At 42.6% G+C, this 23,240-nt stretch overlaps 1 protein-coding gene across 1 annotated transcript in view; it reads left to right on the forward strand.

The window, feature by feature from the left end:
- Nucleotides 1-23,240, forward strand: part of USP3 (ubiquitin specific peptidase 3) — a 58,998-nt gene that overhangs the window by 12,399 nt on the left and 23,359 nt on the right. Inside the window, exons 2-4 of the mRNA XM_044979835.1 lie at nt 6,238-6,298; nt 8,500-8,631; nt 21,421-21,504. Of these exons, the coding sequence (XP_044835770.1) occupies nt 6,238-6,298; nt 8,500-8,631; nt 21,421-21,504 (277 nt within the window). The remainder of the gene's footprint in view (nt 1-6,237; nt 6,299-8,499; nt 8,632-21,420; nt 21,505-23,240) is intronic.

The following is a 23,240-nucleotide window of genomic DNA, read 5'->3' on the forward strand; positions in this document are numbered from 1 at the left end:
AAAGCGCAATCAGCTCTGACTTCAGTAGCAAAAATGGGATCCTTTCAACAGCATGTGTGAGCAGAAGTGTCTGTTAGTACAGGGTTCAAGAAGCAGGACTTCAGGGTTGCCAGAGCCAACTCCATTAAGGACTTTAACAACCAGTAATTCAAATGGTCTATCTGTCACTGTACAGACAGGCAAAGTAAAGAAGGTAAGAGGCTGGCAGACCTGGATTCTAATCAGAGTTTTGCCAGCTACTTGTAGTGTGACCTTGGTCAAGTCACTTGACCTGTTTCTGAGAAATATGGCTAGTACTTTATACCATGCTCTGAGCTCCTCCGATGGAAGGCCCTGCATAAGTGCAGAGTTCTGTTTGATGGAAAATTTCCAGCAAAATGAAACTGATTAAAGACTTCATGTATAATTTTTATGTTTTTAGTGAAGAGTTTTGTTTTCCCGCCACTATTAATCATTTTCCAGCCTTTTGGTTTGCAGCTCTCTCTTCTCCCTCTTTACCTCCTCTAGTCTTTGTAGAACTGATAGTAGAGGAGAATCTTGGCCTGGTTTCATAGGCTTGATTAGTCTATCCTGTGACAGATCATGCATCATGCAATACAGCTGCTATTTCACATTTTTCCCTGTGAGCCGCTACTCCTTTTCCCCTCAAGGGCTGCTGCTGGAGTCTGCCCAACTCGTCTTGCTGTGTTGCCAGTCTCATGTGCCAGACAGACAAGCTTCTGAGAAAGATGAAGTAGGGACATTTTTCTTAACAAAACAGAGCAGTGGGTCACTATTAGACAGTATGGGGTAAAAAATAGGGGAAGTGAAAGCAATTCTAATTGTGCTTCCAAATATTTTTAACAGTATTCTCTGCATGCAACTTTCCCTGGAAGCTCAGTACTGTAGTTGTGTTGTGCCCCCCCCCCGCCCCCCCCAGGTCTTGTCTACACCAGGTATATCCGTATAATTATACTGTTAAAGTTACACTGATCTTTCTCCCCATATGGATGATATTTTACCAGTGACGGCAGCTTTTTGGTTGTTTTTTTGGATTTAGCTTGTACTGACATAAGCAAGACTGAAAACAGGCCACTGTGTTTCCAAATAAAAAGTATTTTTACACTAACTGTACAAAAAGTGTCCATATGGGGAGTCACATTAGTGTAACTACTGCTGTATAATTATACCTGTGTAGTAATGCTGGTAAATTTACTGGTGTAGATTTAATAAGCTATTTTATAAAGGATGAAAAAGCAGTTATTGAAAACTGCTCAACGATCTTAATCTTGGTCCCTATTCAGCCAGCTTCCAGACTTCATTAATAACTGGCTGAACTTCATACTCATCCCAGAGTGTTGCTCTTGTTATGCCAATGTTCTATGTCTTTACCTTTATTCCATTGTTAAGGAGCTGTTTCCTCACATCCAGGTTGTGAAGTAAAGTCTGTGAGCCATGGCCTTAGGTTATTTCTACTCCGTGATTTGCAAGGCAGCCGATTAGAGTTCATTACGTACCCTTAACACCATATGCTAAATGCTTCCATGGGTATTGCATCATACAGGGGTTCTTAACTTGGCACTTTACAAGGGCTGTTTCCTGTTTGTCTCCTGCTCTTCCTGATCTCTGTGTGTGTGTGTGTGTGTGTGTGTGTCTGAGTTAATGCAGTGGATTCTTTAAACAAAACTATTCTTCTTCGTGAATGTGCAACGTGCCTCAGGTGGCACGTGGCCAGGATTCATCACCAGATTTGGTCCACTGGTTGAACCATTAGCTTGCCTGGGCTGGGCTGGGTACTGATGGAGAGCTCAACATGAACGCTGTTCCATGCCCCCCCCCAAACTATTAATTTGGGGCTTTGTTTGTATGCAGCACATACACTGAAATTTTCTATAGTCAAAGCCCACAACTCTGTTCTGTAAGGGAGTAGGGTCTTTTGTCTCTGATGTTCTTGTTTCATTGGAATACACTGGAGAGCTGTGTGAAGTAACATATCTTACAAGATCCATAAGTGCTCACACAAGGAAGAACACGAGGGGAAGCGGGGAGGGACCCTTGATGAGCATTCACCCATCAGCCTGCATAGAACAGAATGACTAAGGTTTGATAAGTGTTACTCATCAGGATGGGATGCAGAAACTGGAAGAAAACTACACTATTTGAACTCTTCTCCTGAATCTTAGCTACACAAGATTTCAGTGTGAAACTTACTGGAATGAATCTGTACATTTGGTGTTAGATTGTTTGCTTCTTGGGGAAGGGTCCATTGCTCCTTTTTTGTTTGCAAAGTGCTTTGATTGCTTTGGGTGTGCTATAAATAATTAACTAGAGTTCAGGTTTCACTTGTGGTGATTACACTGTAGACAACAGAATTTTCCCTCCATTATGTGATCGAATGTATAGTTTCAACACTTCCAAGCAAGCTGATGGTAATGTACAATGGCAAATGACTCACTATTTGAGGCAGCATTGTGGCAGCACGGAATTATTTTTCCCTTTTTCAGATATTAACATCTTTTTCTAAACACTTAAGGCCATTCTAAAAATACAGCAAAACGGCTCAGCTGGTAACTGCTGTAGTGGGCACTTAAGTTCAAGAGCAGCCAAGGTTCCTGAGCTTGTCTAATGACTAAGGGAGGTGAATACTATTATTAAGCTTTTTGCTCAACTAAAATGTCTTAAGCTGTTTGTAGGACATAGCTCTCTTCTAGATGCATTTTTTGCAAAATGCTTTTGTTCCCTGTATTTTTAAAGTAGCATTCAAAAAAGCCAGTGGCAACAGTGAATACAGGCCTGAGCAAAATAGCCCAAATAATTGTTTCTCTTCTCCCCCTTCTCTTGAATCTGTGGTACTTTCTGTGACTTAAGAATCCCAGTGAGTCAAGTCTACTTTGACATCCAGCTAGATCTGTAGCTGTTTGCTTTGAAAGTTGGATGATAGCCTAATCCTTCCAACAAATGTGTTGCAGGAATTGACAAGCAGTAGAGAATCTGTTTCCTCACCCTCAGTGCTATGTTTTGTCAACTGCACAAAGCAGCCCCCCTCTGGTACAACTATCCTCTACCATCCTAAATGGGTCCTTCTATTTGAGGGGCAATTGTTGAGGTTTCATAATTTACATGGACTGAGGAGGGATTTGTCATGAGCCTGTGCTTTTATAAGGACCGGTCTTGTTCTTTTGCGCTTGACAAACACTTTTTCATTCCCATTTATTTTTTAATTTGAAATACAAACCAACACAGTCCTGCCTCATTCTGTCCTATGTGTTGTGTACCAGTATCATCTATGGGATCAGTACAGCTTTAGAAATGGGATGTGAAATCTTCCGATGTAGAGCCACAAAAATATTGGAGGGTCCCATGTAAACAGTTGTTTTTTTTAAAACAAAACAAAGTGAAAATGTAGGTTACGTCTACACTACAAGCTCTACAGTGGCACAGCATCTGCATCTACACTGGGAGGATGGGTAGGAGGTTAGGTTGATGTAACCCAGCACTCAGAGTGCGAAATGTTCATAGCCTGGAGAGACATAGCTAGGTCCATCTAAGTTTTAAGTGTAGACCAGGTCTTAATAACAATAGTATATTTAAAAATGAATCTTGAGGGCTTTCCTCCACCATACCACTCAAACGACTTTTGCCTTCTTCTGCAGCATGGGGCCCAGGACAATTGCAGGTTTAAACTAGTGTAAATGGTGGAATCTCTGTAACTTGAAGTCTTCACACCATAATTTGAAGACTTCAGTATCTAAGCCAGATGTTAGGGATCTATTACACGAGCAGGTGTGTGAGGTTCTGTGGCCTGCAGTGTGCAGGAGGTCAGCTAGATAATCTGGATGGTCCCTTCTCACCTTAAGTCTGAGTCAGTGGTCCCCAAACTTTTTCAATTCCGCCCACCCCTTACCCAGTCCACACCCCCCCAGGAGCCAGGGCAGGGTATAGGGTGGGTGGGGCAGGACAGGGAGAGGGAGCCACGCTTTTAGTGTCTGGGCGGCTGGGACGGGAGCAGAACTGGGACCAGGAGCGGAGATGGGTGGCTTTCCCTCTCCGCCCCCTGGGAGCTTGGTCCAGGCCTGCCATGGCCCCCTGGATGTTCCACTGTGCTTCCCATAGGTGGCGCGCCCCACAGTTTGGGGACCACTGGTCTGAGTCTATGAGAGAACAATTTGAAATGGTCACTATCAAATACTGTAGATTCTTTAAAATAAGTTTTACAACATATGAATAGGAGTGGTTTTTTCCATAGTGAATGTATTGGAGATTTTACATTTAAATATTCCTGTGAGGGGTTGTGAGTTTACCACACAACAGCATTGTGCTTATGAATCAGAAAATGAAACATTCTCTTAAGAAGTAAAACTGCCCTGACTACTTTTATTTTCCTTCCTGGCTGAAGTTAAAAAAGGAAACACACTATTAAAGGTGAAAAGTCAGTTATTTAAATTATTGGAGGTCTAAATCTAGGATGGAGTTAGGAGTTTTATTGTAAACTGTCTGTTTTGGCCCAGTGCCCCCTTTAAAGGTTGGCAAAATTTTAGGGTTAAAACTTTTCTTCCCTACAAGGAAAACTGCATTTCAATATTTGACATATTCGCAGATATAATGAAGAGTAAATTTACTAACTGTTCTGAGTCTGAGATTTGACACTAATATAGTACAAGAGATGAATGTGCAGAAGTTCCTGTTTTAACGTGTGAGAGCACAGATTTGCAACTTGCATTCAAAGATGACATGTATTCTTTGTGTCCTGATGCACATCCTTTGTTCGACGTTCCTGTGGGAGTTCTGTACTGTTGATATCAGTGGAGACCATTCCATTAAAAGTTTTGCAACAGTGTCGATGTCTATTTTAAGAAACATCCTGGAAAAATACATGTGGCTATGAGCAATGAAACCTCTTTATGGGACCGGTAAAAATCTGTTACCTGTGAAGACACTAGTATTCAGATTCTTCAAGAGATCACAGTCAGGTCCTGCTGTACATTCCTTTAAACATTTGGAGCATGGGCAAAGGCTGATTGATATCTTCAATTAATTTACCTTATTACCTAAATTGAGGCATTTCCCCCTGGACCTCCTACTGTTCTCATTGCTGTCTTCAGGAGTGGCAAACTTGGAGGGCTGGTTAATATTGTAGTGGGCTGAGGAGAGATATAAATGTGTGCTCAGTGTTGTGGGTGCAGTCTTAGGGTAGGTCTATACTTACCCGCCGGGTCGACGCGTAGAGTTCGACTTCTCTAGACGCGATAGTTCGAACTCCGGACGCGCTCCCGTCGACTCCGGAACTCCACCACTGCGAACAGCGGTGGCGGAGTCGATGGGGGAGCCGCGGACTTCGATCCCGCAGCGTCTGGACGGGTGAGTAGCTCGAACTAAGGTAGTTCGACTTCAGCTACGCTATTCGCGTAGCTGAAGTTGCGTACCTTAGTTCGACCCCCCCCCCCCTTAGTGTAGACCAGGCCTTAGTGGATGGCAGGAAGGGGCACTCACTAGGATCTATGACGGTGTATATGTAAAGATCTTATTTAAGTGTTGAGACACCCTAAGAACTGTAGCTTTTTTAACCAGAACACTGAACTTTCCCTTCTGTGCTCTAGATTGGACTATAAAATAGAGTCCTTTCACGTGTCCACCATTTTGATCCAGCACATAACTGAAAGGTTAAAATATTATAGTTAAGACCTGCAGCAGCACTTGCATACAGAAATGAGCATTCAGAATGGCATATGTTAACACAGTGTTCAGCTTAATTTAGTCTACTTACTACTGATGGAATTGGCAGGCCCTCTTGGAGTAATTTGTCTGAAGTAGTCTTTCTTATAATAGGTTTTATGAAATAATGGTCAAGTGCAGTGACTATAGGTGTGGTTTTTTTCAGTCTTGCAGGCTGCAGTGATAAAAGGCAAAATAAATGCTTTAAAAACGTTCACTGTTTTTGGAATTGTATTTTGTGATGTTTTTGTATTGCATTTGAAAATCAAATAGTGATCGAATGAAAGCAAAAATGTGATCCTTTGCAATATGAACAGTAGGTAAATGCCTGTCCCTGAAATTATAAAAAAAGGAAGGAAGGCTAACATGCCTTGGTATCAGCCACCTCTCCTGCAGTCCCTACTGTAGCTTAATGTGACTATTTTGATATTTTATATAACCATACAGTCAAAGTGGCGCCAGAGGAGAGCTAGTTCCATCTCACAAGATGGATTCTGTAACTGTAATATCACAGCCAATTCACTTGACTTTCTTTTTGTTTAATAGTGTGCCGATCCAATAAAAGTCCCTGGGTTTGTCTGACTTGTTCAAGTGTCCATTGTGGAAGGTAGGTACAGCACACATTGATTTGGAAATGACTTAACCCCCCTTTTTAATACTCTTTTCATCACCTTCCCTCTGCTTCTTGTTCTGTTTAAAACAATCGCCCTTCAAAGGATGTCTGAATGTCCCTGTTCCATTGTTCCTCCACTCCGGAATATAGTATCAAAGGAGCTATTGCAGTTCAGCGATTTATACACACATGCTGAACATTCCTCTCTACTTCCATACGTGTGTGGTGAGGTATTTTTCTTTTGATTTAAAAGCAAAAATAGTTTATTAATGTTGCAGTAGCCGTTAATATGGTGTGTCAGTGGAACTGTTTAAAGCAGAAGACACAGTGGCAGTGGAACTGCATTTTTTTCTTGTAAAGACCTTCATAATATTTGAAACACTTTAGTATTTACAAAAGGAGTTTACTGCATTGACTGATTAGTAGATTGATTCAAAATAAAGCTGCTTCTGCTGTAGCAGATTAAAAACAAATAGGTATTTCTTGGTATGCTCTAAATCAAAATCTTGCCCAACTTGTTTTGTGAGATAGCAAGTATCCAGTTTAAACTGAAAAGATCTTAAATGTGTTTTCAGGGTACCTTAGAATAAAAGAGTTTCCCTTAGCTATATTGACAGCAGCTGCTGCAGGTGTGTCTTTATCTGATTTTGGTGTACATTGTTGTATGTACATATTTCTGTGTATTTCAATGTAGTGGTTGAGATGATAATTCACACTTCAAAAGACCTCGTCGATATTGGTTGGTAAATGTGTTCTGAGATGTGCATGTCTAAGGTTAGTCTAGCTGGTTGTCACATTCAGACAAAGACTATGGGAAATAAAAACACTTAAACTGAGGTCTACCACATGCACTGCCAGGTTTTTATCCTGGAAAACCACCATTAAGCTTAGCGAGTTTCTCAAATAGATCCCAGTAAATTCTATTTTCACTTTACTTTAACTGTCTGTTCCTGTAGAGGTAAGAATGTGCTAACTACTTGAATCATTTCTTTCATATCAAAAGCTTCAGCAGCAAAAAAAAAACCCTTTAATTTTCCTGTATTTCAAAAGTTAATAACTTGGAGGGAGGGAGGGAGATGGGAAACAGCACCATGTTATGTAAATGATCAAAGGCTGAAATCCATAACTTGGAATATTTTACTCATTCTGTGTGGTTTTTACTGTTGTTACCAAAGCTTTGTTATATGTAGTTAATAGGATTTGAATTAAATTTTTACTCAGTTTGTGTTAGATCTTAAAACTGCGGTCAACCCAGGAATTAAACATGTTTGAATGAGAAAGCACCATCATTGTGGTCCGGAAATCTCTAGGATGTAGGGAACCAGCAGGATCTTTTGTTCAGGTAACATTTAAAATACAAAAAGAGAAAATAGAGCCACCCATATCTTCACTTGAAGTGCCACATTGTTCTCTCACCTAGATTTGGGGAGGAGAGAAGAATACCAATACAACAAAATTATCTCTTGCATTTCCAAATTAAGAACTTTTTTTTCCTATTATCGGAGAGCCTTAGATTTATGGGAGCACCTCAGATTTTGGGAGTGAAAATGTTCATCTTTTCACCTGGTATGCTTTTTATATATGAAGGGTTCTACAGACTTTTTAATTGCTCTTTATTACATGACCTCCGGTCCAGTGCCTCCCAAATTCATGGACTTTACAATAAAATACAAGAGCTTCAGTTTTTAAATCACTGTCCGCAGAGCAATGAAGCTTAAAACGGATGTGCTTATGTGTAGAAGTTAGTGTTCAGTTAAAGCAATTGCAGACTTGGTGAGCACTGGAAGGAAAGAGAGCCAGGCTGTAGGAAAAGGGTACTGGGGACGAGAGGTGATAAATGCTGATGTCTTAATGTGGACAAGGAGAGCTAATATTCTTTTCCTGATATAAATATGTGGCTGGTCATAAGAGACTCAGATGCAGGGGATGGCTTAGAGACCATTGTAGTGTGCGTGTGCATGCTTGAGAGCTGGGGGGAGAGGAGGAAAGATTTTAAAAGGAGCTTAGCCAGCATTTATAATTGCAAAGTCTCTTATATTTTTTCATAGAGATGACTTGCATATTTAACACACTAACAGCTGCATTTGGGAGTACCTCTTTAAAAAAAAAAAGACTACTATATGTTTTCCCTTAAGCTTTGGTTAAATAACTGTTTAAAATATGAAGATTTTTTTGTGGTTTCTGCTTTCTTTAAGATATGTGAATGGCCATGCAAAGAAACATTATGAAGATGCACAGATTCCTTTAACCAATCATAAGAAAACAGAAAAGCAAGAGAAAGTTCAGCATACTGTATGCATGGATTGCAGTAGTTACAGTACATATTGGTAAGTAAATATTTGCAGCATGTCAGTTCATGACATTGTTATATATTCTGATGTGCAGGTATTAGTAACCCATTTGGAACATAGAGAAACATATATTTTTTAAAGTCATAGTATACATATCCTCAGCCTTGGCTGTTTCAAAATAGAAACAGTATGTGAAAGCTCTCTCTGCTTTGAGATGTATTTTAGATCTGTGATTAAAGCTAGATTCCTATGTTACAAGTGACATACAGGAGGTTTTTCAATGTGTGTAACGGGGATTTGTTTAGTTTGGCAATTTTTGTATAGCCTTTCATGTTTAGAGGTATGTAAGAGTACCAGTCCATTCCAGTTCCTCATTTCATAGAGCTAGCCAGTCTTGCACAGAATAAACATTTACAAATGGTTCCAGTGTAATTATGGTCAGAGGAGTGAGTGATTAAGTAAAAATGGCAAATTCTTGCTCAATGGATCTGCTTCCTCTGTGTGTGCCTTTGTGTCATCTTCTCTGCTGACTTTCTGGTGGAAAGACTAGTTTTTCCTGATGGAAGTTTTGCAGAGCAATACAGCTATGAGAGAGGGAGCTAGAACCCTTCTTGGGTGCGAAATCAAACAGTCAACCAAATTCAAATAGCAGAATCTTTACAAATGGGGATATAAGAGGCAGAACACAGCACTGGCTGAGTTTGCTCTGCTAGCAGTAGCCCTGTAAACTGAGCAAACAGACAGCAGAGGCAGGGAGTGGTGTTGTGGAAGTGATGCTCACCATTTTTCTCCCTCCTCCACCCCAAGCAGAATTGTTGACTGCATCTGTTGTTTTTTCCCCTCTCGGATTCAGCATTGTTGCTACGTATGTGATTGCTCAAGGGGAAAGGCAGAATGGGATTTAAATAGCTGCGTAGTTCTGAATGTGATGTTCTCATAACTCTACAGGACAGATCTCCTCCTCTGAATAAGATGCAGTTTTGGACAGGTGACTTAATATCTTGGAGTACTGGGTCAGCGAGAGTCCATACTCTGATGCCTCAGGTGTCCTGCTGTAAGAAGGAATGGTTCCATATTAAATGTCCTGAGTGAACCCTGGATTAAGTGGTCTCAGCAAAGAGAAATTGTTTAGTGCAAGTCAGAAAATTAAGAGTTAAGGCTTATGTAATACATGCAGCAATACCAAATGCTTTATATGAATTGATAGGCAGAGAAGAATGCAGTTTTTTAACAGTCTTAGGTGGAGTTCACTTCCATTTATATTTTAGTTCTCTGCCAAATGAAGAGGCATATGGCCCAGTGTGATAACGTATTGAAAAACCCTATTGTATATGCACAAAGCAGCAGAGTTGGGGTTGATGTGTGAAGATTAAGTCTACATTTCCTGATTTACACTGTTAACATGTCAGTCTTAATGTTGCAGTGAAGTTTGTGGCATTACATATTCTGTACTCCGCTCATCATCAAAGTAAGCGTGTGGCTAAGAATTTGATCTGGATAATATTTCAGATGTTTGCTATATCCTTTAATTGCGCAACAGGTTTGAAAACAGATATTTCAGGTGCTGTTTTGTAGGACTGTTTTATTGTCTATATAATCTGTCAAAATATGCTGAGACTTTATGAATTGCATATCTGATCTCACTGTGAAGTTTCAATGAAATCTCAGAGTGAAGTTGTCTGAATATTTCATTTTCCTAAACAAAAAGCCTTACGCTCAGATCTGACAAAGGAAATTGTGATTATAATGTGATCTCCAAACACAGAACTATGGAAGTGGTGCAGCCCTCCTTGTGAGAAAGGTACCTGAGGTAGTGTTTTATGGAGTCCATTTCTAAAATGAAATACATTTACAAGCTACTTATGAGCTCACGTTTACTGAGGCTCAGTGAAGTGTGATAGGATATTTGTATCAGCAGTAAAAGAGAAACAGAGCAGCATGCAAAGCTTCTTCCATAGTAAACTGAGTAAAAGATTTGACTCATATTGTGGATGAATTGGAATTCAACTAAATGTTTTGCCCTGGGGAATTACTATTGCACTATAATTCACTAGGAAATGAACGTGGCATTTTGTGCAAAGTTATGCAAAGCTGACCACGTTACAGAAGCAGAATTCTTCTGCTTTCACCAAAAGGCCTCGGTGCTTTCACTCTAGCATTCCGAAAAGGATAGCAGCATCTGGTCTAATGCAGGTGTCTTCTAGGGACATTATCAAAACTGATTCCATAGGCCATTCAGCGTGGTCAGCATTTTATTTTGTAAATCTCCTGGGACATGTGGGCGAGAACCTGCATCCAGTACAGAAATTCAAAGTGCATCAGTTCCAGTTCTATACAGTCTTTACTTCAAAATACTTGTGATCAATTCCAATTTATATTTTATTGTGGTGGTGCTCATGGAAGAGAGAAAAATTGGACTAGACAGAGGCTGACGCTGTTCAGATTTCTCTATGCTCCTGTAACTATTTACTTCAGTCTGTAGAACAATGGCTGTTGCTCAACTAAAGCTTACCAGTTTATGTAAATTGTTAGGTGGATTCCAATTGTGATTAACTACTGCAATATAACGCTTTTTAAAATGTTACTCGGTGGCTTTATAAATGTAGACAGTGTAATGGAAATCACATTTACGTGACACTGTTCCTTTCAAGTGAGCATGCGTTTAGGATTAATGTTGGTGCGTCATGCAAACAGTGTGGCTAGCCACTAGCATTCAGAAGTTAAAATAACAAAATAAAATCCTGAGATTTTACTTCTAACTACTAGTACTTCTGACTCTTAAATCCGTGAGCACACAAGGTTTGTTTCCCTCTTGCAGTTTGTGCATTGAGCTTTGAAGCTGAAAGGTTGTGTGGGGGGAAGGCTGCCTGGCTTTTTGAAAGAGGACTTTGCTATTTCATTTCCCTGGGTGTAGTAGCAAAGAGAGCTTTCATTTCACTACTATGCCACAAGCCCCCATTTAGCCTGCAGGAAGGCTCTCTGCTGACCAGAGGGCGCATCATCTCGTCAGCTTTTAGGAAGTGCCATAGACATACACACAATAGGGACAGGGAGATTGTAATCATACAAAAATTAAGATTTGGCTCAGCAGTTCCTGAACTCCTAAAGCTCTTGAACATTTCTGTCCCTCAGACTGGCATGCATACCTAGGGTTTCACTCTACACCAGGGGTCGGCAATCTCTGGCACGTGGCTCGCCAGGGTAAGCACCCTGGCAGTCCAGGCCAGTTTGTTTACTGGCCGCGGTTCGCTGCTCCAGGCCAGTGAAGGCTGCGGGAAGGGGAGCGGGCAGAGGGGTGTGCTGGCCGCCGCTTCCCACCGCCCCATTGGCCTGGAGCGGCGAACCGTGGCCAGTGGGAGCCACGATCGGCCGACCCTGCGGATGCGGCAGGTAAACAAACTGGCCCGGTCCGCCAGGGTGCTTACCCTGGTGAGCCGCGTGCCAGAGGTTGCCTACCCCGCTCTACACACTATTGTAATAATCTTTGTATAAAATATGCCTTGTGACATATCAGAAAACTAACTGGTCAATAATATCATGAAATGTATGTAGTAAAGTTATAAACATAAGCTGAAATTAGGTCTGAAATGTATTTACCAGACAAGTCTGGGTAAACTAATTTCTCAAAGACAAAGGACTAGCTGACGCCTCTAGCCAGGTGTCAGGAAAGTTGATGGGCAATCGCCTAACAAGTGGCCATTCTTTGGCAAGGGAGGGGGGCAGGAACAAACAGATCTGTATCTTAGCAAACTGCTTGAAACCTCTTTCCCCCTGAGACTCTTTATTCATGCATCCGAAGAAGTGGGCTGTAGCCCACGAAAGCTTATGCTCAAATAAATTTGTTAGTCTCTAAGGTGCCACAAGTACTCCTGTTCTTTTTGCGGATACAAACTAACACGGCTGCTACTCTGAAACCTGTCTTTATTCATGTTGTGAGGACAGAGACAAACTTTATCTAGGGGTAACCCTCAGGAAAAGGGGGACTGTAAAAGTGAGGGGCAAAAACACCCCAAGGTGGTCCTCCCTATCCATCTTTCTCTCTTTCACCTAAAGACAAAAGAAACAGCCTTTGGACTTGGGAGCAGATCCTGGCCTGAGACTTTGTTCAGCAGTGTTACTGGAAACATGGGGTAAGGGATTTCACCTTGAACCAAGTCTAGTTTAAGTTTTAGTACTAAGGAAACATATTTTTCTTGTAACCATTTCTGACTTTAATTGCTTATACTTGTACTCACTTAAAACCTTTGCAGTTAAATAAACTTGTTTTTGTCTTTAATCAAAACTAACCCAGTGTTGTGTTTTTTAAATTGAATTGTGTGGGTAACTCCATTTAAAGTAGCAAACGATTGGATGTTGATCCCCTTAGAGCTGAAATATCTGGACCAGAAATATCTGAGCTGTCCAGGAGAGGGCTGGACAGTGCAGAATACCCATTTCTGGGGGAAAATTTTGGGCTGGGAGTGGGTTGGGCCTTAGAAACCTCTAAGGAAGGAGATTCCACCACCTCCCTAGGTAACCCATTCCAGTGCTTCACCACCCTCCTAGTGAAAAAGTTTTTCCTGTTATCCAACCTAAACCTCCCCCACTGCAACTTGAGACCATTACTCCTTGTTCTGTCATCTGCTACCACTGAGAACAGTCTAGATCCATCCTCTTTGGAACCCCCTTTCAGGTAGTTGAAAGCAGCTATCAAATCCCCCTCATTCATCTCTTCTGCAGTCTAAACAATCCCAGTTCCCTCAGCCTCTCCTCATAAGTCATGTGCTCCAGCCCCTTAATCATTTTTGTTACCCTCCGCTGGACTCTTTCCAGTTTTTCCACATCCTCCTTGTAGTGTGGGCCCAAAACTGGACACACTACTCCAGATGAGGCCTCACCAATGCTGAATAGAGGGGAATGATCACGTCCCTCGATCTACTAGCAATGCTCCTACTTACACAGCCCAAAATGCCGTTGGCCTTCTTGGCAACAAGGGCACACTGTCGACTCATATCCAGCTTCTCGTCCACTGTACCCCTAGGTCTTTTTCTGCAGAACTGCTGCCTAGCCACTCAGTCCCTAGTCTGTCGTAGTGCATGGGATTCTTCCATCCTAAGTGCAGGACTCTGCACTTGTCCTTGTTTAAAACTATATCAAATAGCTTCCTGCAATTAGTCACAGACTCTCGGCTGTTTATACGCTGGTAGGACTGTGACTGCTGAAAAAATAGCAGTGCCATAACTGAAGCTACCTTTGCAGCCTGAGAGATTAGACACTTCATAAATATCCCACATTTTGGAGAACACAGAAAAATAATTAGAAAGAACATTATATGTAAATATTTGGGTGTAAAGGATTTTGTTTTCCAGCAGATTCTGTTTTTTCCCCCAAGACATCAGTCTCCACACATTTGAAAATAAAATGGGATGTAAATCTCCTCTTATTCCTAGTATGTGTTCTAGCTGCAGTTTAGGACACTAGAAAGCAGTGACTTTCTGCTGTAATGTTCAGTCCTCTTTCTGGTAAGAGTAGCTTGTTAAAGGGGAATTTCCCAAGCCAGTAGATGTGCCTTCCGTCTCTCACCATATGTATAGAGAGGGGGCTGTGTGTAAGAAATACACTCTTGAATAAATTTACAAAGATATTTGAAAATCAAATCTTCCTTTCCTTGTATGTTTAGGGTTCTGTATTTTGACCCTCTGCTAACTCCTGAAGCAGTAGATAGAGTGCAGCTCCCTCTATTGGGGATGAGAGCATGAGTTTCAGGAGGTAAATGGCTTTTCAGTTACTCTAACCAGCCACTATGTGCTTACAAGGAGTAGAGGTTTTGCTTCTCAGGCTAGCGTTTCCCCCCTGCTATGCTCTTTTGCTCTTTTCCTGTGCACTAGCAGTAAAATGATACTTATAAGAAGCCTGCTTCCTGAAGTATAAGATTTCCTGAAGGAGGATTCTTGTAAATCTGTTCTGTTTTAACATGCATACAGATGACTAGCACAGCAGGAGAAAGAATCCTATTCATAAATTTGCATAATATGCTTCTCGTGTGCGTGTTATCTCAGATGTAACTGGTAGGTCAAATTTCTGACTTAGTCTTGTTGTTCTCTTTTCAAGCAGTGGTTCTCAAACTGTTGTACTGGTGACCCCTTTCACACAGCAAGCCTCTGAGTACGACCCCCTGTATAAATTAAAACACTTACTTTTTTTATATTTAACACTATTATAAATGCTGGAGGTGAAGTGGGGTTTGGGGTGGAAGTTGACAGCTCGCGACCCCCCACATAATAACCTCGTTACCCCCTGAGGGGTCCCCGTTTGAAAACCCCATCTTAAAGGGATATGGTTCTGTTGATTAAGGCTCAAAACGTAGATTTTGTAAAAATGAAGCTTTTTTACATTTGAAGATTGAATGAATGAATGAATGAATGAATGAAACCAAAAATTACACATTACTTTGTGATGGCTGCTATCTTGCTCATGCTAATGCATGAAAATCAGTAAGTGAAACTGAAGTATAAACTGTCATAGTCCACTGTGAGTGGAATTTAAAAAGCAGGTGGCATTAGTGATGAAAAGTAAGTTACGTTTTTTTGGGTTTTTTAATTCAATTTAGGAATTTAAGGTGTTAATATGATCAAGGAAATTTGGTTATTTTAATTATTCTTAACCTTAACTGTATGTCTCTAAACTTCATTAAAGCTTTATAAAGCACCTTGAGGATCTGTGACCTAGTGGTTTTGTCCAGCATTAAATTTAACAGTTCCCTGGAGCAGTACATTTATGGCTTAAGGCCATTTTTAGCAGCTATGGGGGCCAGGAGGGACTAGGCCTGGGACTTAAAGCTGAGATGCTAAAAATAGAAAGTATATAAGAGGGGAAAATGCCATGCTAAACCATATAAGGAAGTATTCCTTATAGCCCCCTCCCTGAACTACACACTTTATCCCATACAACCTTTGTTAAAAGTATACTGCAGATCTGCAATATGCCACGTGGCACACAGTTCAATCTGTGGTAATCCTAATGATCACATTATAAGAACATGTCAATATTCACCCGGCATTTAGGTAGAAATCTCATTATTTTAAAACTCCTTCAACTAAAAAATTGTAGATTGGATTTTAAACATGATTTCTATTTTGATGTTTCTATTGTGCTGCTGTTCCAATGCTGCTGTTGCTCCTTTTTTTTTTTTTTTTTTTTTTACTGGTTTGACTCTAAACATATCAGTTTCACTTTTTCGTTTCTAGTCAGTTTTATTTTCCACTCTTTCTGTAGTACAGTAATGCTTGAGTTCACAATGGCTTAAAAGAACTGTCCATTTAATTCTGAAGTACCATGAAAACATTTGTATTGAAAACAGACTTTGTAAGTCTCTTTAAAAACAAACAAACAAAAAAATGTTTGTATCTGAGTCTTAAAATCAGGGTTTGGACTTACAAGAACCTGAGAGCTAAAGGAACATTTAATTGTATATTTAGTGGCAGGCAGCCTGTTATATCCATATATTAGTGGTGTTGTAGTTCCTTCATCTGAGATAAAATGTTCTGTTGCTGTTTCATTTAGGTTGGCTTTCATTACATGTTTACAGATGTGGGCTGTTACGCAATCAAGGTAACTAATGTGCCCATTCAGACAGAAGTATGGGCATGTTGGTGCTAGGAACAGCACAAGCCACCCAGCATCCATCCACTCTATCCTTTCCAGTGATTCCGAGTTGGGCTGTGTGGAGCTTGCCCTAAAGTGGTGGGCTCTGTTGGAAAGAAACAAACACAGCAGCGCCCTGTTAGTGTGAGCAGGGAAGTGAAACTGACCAATGTAAGCAAAGTACTTTTACTGAAAAAAGCACAAATGAATGAAAGGTAAAGCAAACTTAACGGCTCCCTTCCTTTTTCATAATAGGGTGTCACCGGTAACATAAATGGAGAAAACCTGTTTCTTTATCGGTGTCCTTATATTGACAATGGCCATTCTGTGGCTGTATATTTCATACTTGGAAGTGATAATTGGGTCATTTTCAGTGTATGGAAATCATAGTTGTTTTAAGAAATTTGAGCGACTTTCTTCTATTGCATACAGCGTTTGCAGAAATCCTGTGCAAGTTGATTTTGTGGATATCACTTTCTGCAAAAAAGGTGCACTGCTCCCTTCATTTTTCAACTCCAAATGTTCTTAAACTACAACAGGGCAAGTTATTTATATTTGAATTAAGGCTAGTAATATTGCTGACTTTTTGAACTATCTCAAAGATTAATGCAGTGAAAATATTGTGACTCGTTGAAGTCTCTCATGTAGACACTTTGATTAACTGATAAAGCACTGATTCAGACAAGCAGGGGAGTAACTTGAGCTGATGATTATTATGTAGTCACACTTAAAAAAAAAAACAAAGCAAGTCTTGTACTAGAGGGAAAAGGAGAGAAATGGCTATAGTTCAAAAAGTAAATATTTTCAAGGAAAAACTTAAAATATAGAAGGTGCTCTTCCTTTAGCTCTGCATAGGAGATAAAATGAGGGGTGCATTTTCATTCAGTAACTAAGGGCTAGTGTACAGGGGTGGCAGTGCATACCAGAGGGTTGTAAACTGTAGAGTGCTCTAAATGCCCTGTGTTGACCCTGCTGACACACTCTCAAAGCTAGCATGTAGTCTCGTCTGATTCAGTTCTATACTAATGTGCACTAGGAACCTTCTGGCATGTGTCAATAGGATCTACATAGGGCAGTTAGAATGCACCTTGCCCCTTTCTTCCCTCCAGCCCCTGTTCTGTACTGGTTCTCCTATGGGAAGCATCAGGGTGCAGTCGTTGCATTCTGGTGGCTCAAAGTAGCATTGCATCTGCACTAACTCTGCCTCCATTGCTGAGAGGTGTTGGGGGCTGAAATACCGCCTGGCTCAGCATCCATGTGGCTGGGGTTTGTTCAGGGCTGGAGTCTGGGTTTCTCTCAGATCCCTGGCTGCTGCATCTTTTTGAAGCAACACCCCCTGCCTACTTGCATCGTCTCTGGCCCAACAAGCAGCAAAGGGGATGAGCTGAGTGGCTCCGCATCAAACCCATGGAGGGGAAGGTTTGTCTCCTTTGTTCTGTGTGCATATGTAGGAGGGGAATATGAGAGGCTTCGCTGAGAGCCGTCGGGGATATCCTCTTGAAGCAGACTTCTCGATGGGACATAAATCTTTTTTCTCATCCTCCTCTCCCCCTCCCTGAAATACGTGCACACATTTACTTGTACCTCAAGACAAAAGACAGAGTGGAGCATGTTTTTTTCAGACAGTTTTTGCAAGTATTCCCTGAAGGCCTAGTCTCCCTTTAGAAAGAGGCTGCTAGCTGTGCAGGTATCTTTAAAGAATTTGCTGCAAAATTCTTGGTGTGACTGTCACTACATGTTTATATGGTGCCTAAACAGTGGGCCAAAATCTGGGTGAGGCCTCAGCAATACTGCAATAGAAATGTTAAACAATGGCGTTTCTCCTCCCCTCCTCGTGTGCAGGATTCCTCTCTGGTTCATCCTTTCTAGACCTCTTCGAAGGCAGCTCCATTCCCTACCATTGTCAACTTCACTATTGTAGCCCTAGTAACCGTGAACATGAATATTGCATGCTGTAGAATTGTTCTCACTAGTTACAGCTTCTTTATTTTCTTAGAGCAGGCTCTTGCAATGAAGAGTTCTTTGGGGGGAGACCTTTGGAAAGCTTGAGCTGCCTGAAGAGTGGATCTTGCAGTTGTTTTGATGCACAGTATTGGGAAGCTGGTAGTCTTAATTGCGTGTCAAATTACAGGTTTAAAGTATAGGTAGCTGTTCCGTAGGAGTGGAATATAGCTTCTCCAGAAGTGTAGATTTTGATAGTGGACTCTGCTTAATCAGGAAAGCAGCATGAGATATCTGCCCTCATTAAGAGATTCTTCCCCTGGGATGAAGATGTAGACTGCTGTGAAACATGCGTTGAAGTTGTTATATGTTGTAAGGATTCTCTGTTAGCATTTGTTCATTGGCTGTGTTACAAATGCCTTGGGGCCTGATTCTCTACTACCATGCAACTTGTGTAATGTCGCTTCTGTAGAGAGGGTGAAAATGCTGCCATTTTGATTTGATAGAATTTTATGCTCACTTTGCATGAGGTATGAAGGCAGTTGGGGAATCAGGCTCTTTCTTTACACAGCACAGTTAATGGTTTCTGTTAATAGCAGTCTCCCTGCTGCTGCTTCTCCTGATAGCTTCCAAATGCTTACTTGATTTCTAGACATTTCCATGCTGCTCGCCCCCATTGTACAGCACATACATAAAACCTTCTTAGACATAGAACTTGTAGCGGAAATGCATCTTACAAAAACCTATTGGATGAGGTTGTGGTTAAGGCACTGGACCGGGACTTGGATATTTAGGGCATGGCTACACTTGCCGATGTAGAGCGCTTTGAGTTAAACCAGCCTTCGTAGAGCGCAGTAGGGAAAGCGCTGCAGTCTGTCCACGCTGCCAGCCCACTGGTGTGGCCACATTAGGAGCTCCTGCAATGGCCACAGAGAGCAGTGCATTGTGTTAGCTATCCCAGCATGCAAGTGGCTGCAACATGCTTTTCAAATAGGGTGGGATGGAGTGTGACAGGGAGTGTGTTGTGTGTATGTGGGGGGAGAGAGAGTGGGTTTTTTGGGGGACTGAGAGCATGTCAGCATGCTGTCTTGTAAGTTCAGACAGCAGCAGACCTCTCTCGCCCCCCTCCACCCCCCCAGCATTCCACAGTAATGGTTGCTTTGTCTCGGAGCAGATAAGCATGCCGGCTGTCAAACGGAGCTTTCAAAAGGCATATCGAAAACAATGACAAGAGTGGCCACTTGACTTAAGGGGATTATGGGACGTTTCCAGAGGCTGATCAGAGCGCAGTAATGCAACACCTCGTTCACACTGACGCTGGGGCGCTCCAACGGGGGCGTATCAAACGTTATTCTCGCTGAGGTGGAGTACCAGCAGCACTGTAGCCGTGGAGTCAGAGCACTCTACGTGCCTTGCCAGTGTGGACGGATAGTGAGCTAGTGCGCCTGGGGCTCCTTTATTGCACTGTAACTCGCAAGTGTAGCCAAGCCCTTAACCAAGATCTCCCAGCTCTTCCACAGACTTCCTGTGCAACTTAGGTCGTATCACATAACCAGTCTGTGCCTTGGTTCCCCACCCTTTTGTGTCTCTTCTGTTTGGAGTGCAGGCGGTTCAGGGCAGGAGCTTTCTCTCTTTTTGAGTGCGTACAGCATCCAGGACAATGGGGTTCATGGCACGACTGTAATAACAATATTTCACAATCAGTTTAATTATTTGTATTGAGGTAACATACAATCACAGATTTCATTTGCCTTTTCTGCATACACTGTAGTTTCTGTCTGAGTGGTATGGCTTTTCTTTGAACCAGAGCCTCTAATGCCAATATCAGTTCCACAGGGCATGTTTCCATTTTGGAGCCTTGGAGTTCTGAAGTATGCTCAAATAAATGTGTTAGTCTGTAAGGTGCCACAAGTACTCCTGTTCTTTTTGCGGATACAGACTAATACGGCTGTGTAAGGGTCCGGGTGCGGGTCCCCTTGTCAGGTGAGGGGTCGTTCTTCGTCTTCGGGCGCCTGGGAACCAGGCCGCCTCACTACACAGGAGCTGAGCAAGTAAACAGCAGTTCAGTTTATAAGCCTTTATAAGCCCAGGCCCTAGCTCAGGGCGGGGGCAGCAACAAACACAGGGCTCAGACCCTCAGGCAGGGCTGAGCAGCAGTTCAGGTAAGTCCAGGCTCCTAAGCCTGAGCGTTGGGGTTGAGGGGGAGACTGCCACCCGTGAGTGGGGTGGCAGGGGGGGGACAGGCCCACCCACTCCACTGTGTCCCAGCCCGGGGCCCTAACAGCGACGTGGATCCGCTGCAGTCAGTGGGGATCCTGGCCGCAACACACTGACATAGGCTCAGGGTCAGCGGCAGCCAGACTGGGGTCGGCTGTCCCCGGGCCACTTCCAATCTCCCCCTCCACTGGTACCTGTGTCGTTGCGGCTTCAGCAGGGGGGTCTACCAGCATGGGCTCCTCAGGAGATGGGTGCACAGGTGGGCTCGATTCCTCCTCGGGGTACCGAGCTTGGGGCAGGCTCGGCCAGTCCTCCTCTGGGTACCGGGCTCGGGGCAGGCTCGGCCAGTCCTCCTCTGGGTACCGGGCTCGGGGCAGGCTCGGCCAGTCGTCCTCTGGGTACCGGGCTAGGGGCAGGTTCGACCAGGCGTCCTCTGGGTACCGGGCTCGGGGCAGGCTTGGTTTGGCAGGAGCTCGGGCACCAGCGTCTGTCTTCTCCCGCGGTCGGGCTCCAACTGAGCGCTGGGCCTGGGCTTTTATACTTCCTGTCCCGCCCCTTGACTTCCGGGGGGCGGGGACAGGCGGCGGCTCCGCCCACTGAGGCAGCTGGTCTGGCTTGTCCCTCTCAGGTGCGCCTGGGAGCCAGGCCCCATCACTACAGGCTGCTACTCTGAAACTTGAAGTAGGACCAATGAGACTTGTTGCTTTTAGTTTTACTTTTTGGTGGGAAAATTCTGGCTGGAGTCCTGGATTTAATTTTACAAACTGTTGTTTGATGTGGTCTGGGGATAGAGCTGCAGTAGAGAAAAGAGAGCACAGGAGTCAGAAGCTGCCTGCACCTCTTGTAAATAGAAAAACAGTTTTGAGAAGTGGGTTAAATTAATTGTTTTGCCTCCTTGTTTCAGATCCCTCCATCTCTTACACTAACTACCTATTGTCTCCAGTACTTGCTTCCATAGTCACGTGAGCTCGTCTGCTATATCCAGCCTTTGAAGTACTATGCGTCACTGAAACCCTTTACACTTGCTGATTGTTTTTCTTGCAGTTATCGCTGTGATGATTTTGTAGTCAATGATACCAAGCTGGGCCTGGTACAGAAAGTCAGGGAGCACCTACAGAACTTGGAAAAGTAAGTAACCTGCTTACCACTCCCCTCCTCGCTCTGGGTGGACTTGGATATTGCTTAATTTGAATGGATTTTCTTTTTGTACCTTGTCCTTGTACAAGCCTTTTCATCATCTAAAAGAGATACCAGGATTACGAGGTTGGGATGACTTCTGCATTGAAACTTGTGGAAATGCGATTAACAAGCAGCTTTGTCTATGTCAGTAGTTCTCAGACTTTTTTACTGGTGACCCCTTTCACATAGCAAGCCTCTGAGTGCGATTTTCCCCCCCCCCTTATAAATTAAAAAACAGTTTTTTATATATTTAAGCCCATTATAAATGCTGGATGCAAAGCGGGGTTTGGGGTGGAGGCTGACAGCTCATGACCCCCCATGTAATAACCACATGACCCCCTGAGGGGTCCTGACCCCCAGTTTGAGAACCCCTGGTCTATGTGCTGACTGAGGCATTCAGACTTGTCCTTGTCAAGAATTTCTTGGGAAACGTCTTGCCAAGAAGCATGCATGGGTTCCCAAATTAAGGTTTGGTTGCTGGAGCAGAGCACTTAAAGTGGAAATGGAAGAGGGAAATATCCTGATAAACGTTAACTGCGTGGCCTGGTTTCTGAACATCTGGAGATGAGGAAAGCTCATGCACTTATGGTAATTGTATATACTGAGTTACAGAAGAGCAGTGCTTTATTGTGACTTATCATCATGCAGATGCTGCAGCCAGTTCAGGAGAGCAAAATATTCGGGCTTTCATAGTTTGCTTGGAAACTTTGCAAAATATCTTGTAGAAGTCTGATATCAAATATCAATATCAAATATTGTTTGGCTGCCCCAGAGTTCAGACACCAACACCGCTAACAAGTGGCTGTGATGTTGGAAAATCTTTTGATACTGGTACGCTAAATGTGTCACTTTGGCATCAGAATCTCCTCTGTTTGGCATTGTCCTAATCTGAGGCCCTCTCCACTTCCAGCTGCTGTCTCATTTGAATGGGGCTAGGAAATACTAACACTCATTGTTTTGCATTCCGTTTTTTGCTGGGTTAAGTGTACAACACGTGGATGAGGGATGTATTTAATATTTAGGGAAGCTTTGGAGAAAATCTGCAACTTAGTTTTTCAGAGGTGAAGGTTGTCACTGTCAGCTAGTAGCCATGTCCCAAGCTGAAAGCCCATTGCAGTAACTTCACAGTCAAAAGTATTTAAACTATAGACTTGAAACGGCAAAGGAAATATTGAAGAACGGTGCTATAGCATGGTACTTGTCTTTAGGGGTTTTATATTTTATATTTTGCCTCTTGGCTGGTACTAGAGCACTCTTGGAGGAACACTGTTATCCTGTGATGCACATTTCTATGAAGGAACTTGCTGTTTGGGAGTCGCCCCTCACTCTGGCCTGACAAACACTGATATCTTTTGCACACAGCAGTGGAGGATCTAGATACGTTAGAGCACACTGCAATGGTGCACTGCATAATTTCTCATGAACCAGTAGCACCTCAACAGTTTATCGTGTGCTTCTTACAGGTTTCCAGCTGTTTCGAATAACTATAAGACAGCTCACTTCTTACTTGGGCACTTTGTCTTCTAAAAGCTTATCTTAAAGGCTATAAAAGTATGTTTAGTGTAAGTGACTGTCATTGATTAGCAACATATGAAGCCCTTAGTGCATTACACCCAATAATTTTCTAAGAATGGACTTTTTTGATATAATGTTGTTTGCAGTTTCTCTCAGACAAACACTAAGCT

The sequence above is a fragment of the Mauremys mutica genome, chromosome 11, assembly GCF_020497125.1.
Source record: "Mauremys mutica isolate MM-2020 ecotype Southern chromosome 11, ASM2049712v1, whole genome shotgun sequence".
Taxonomy (NCBI): Eukaryota; Metazoa; Chordata; order Testudines; family Geoemydidae; genus Mauremys; species Mauremys mutica.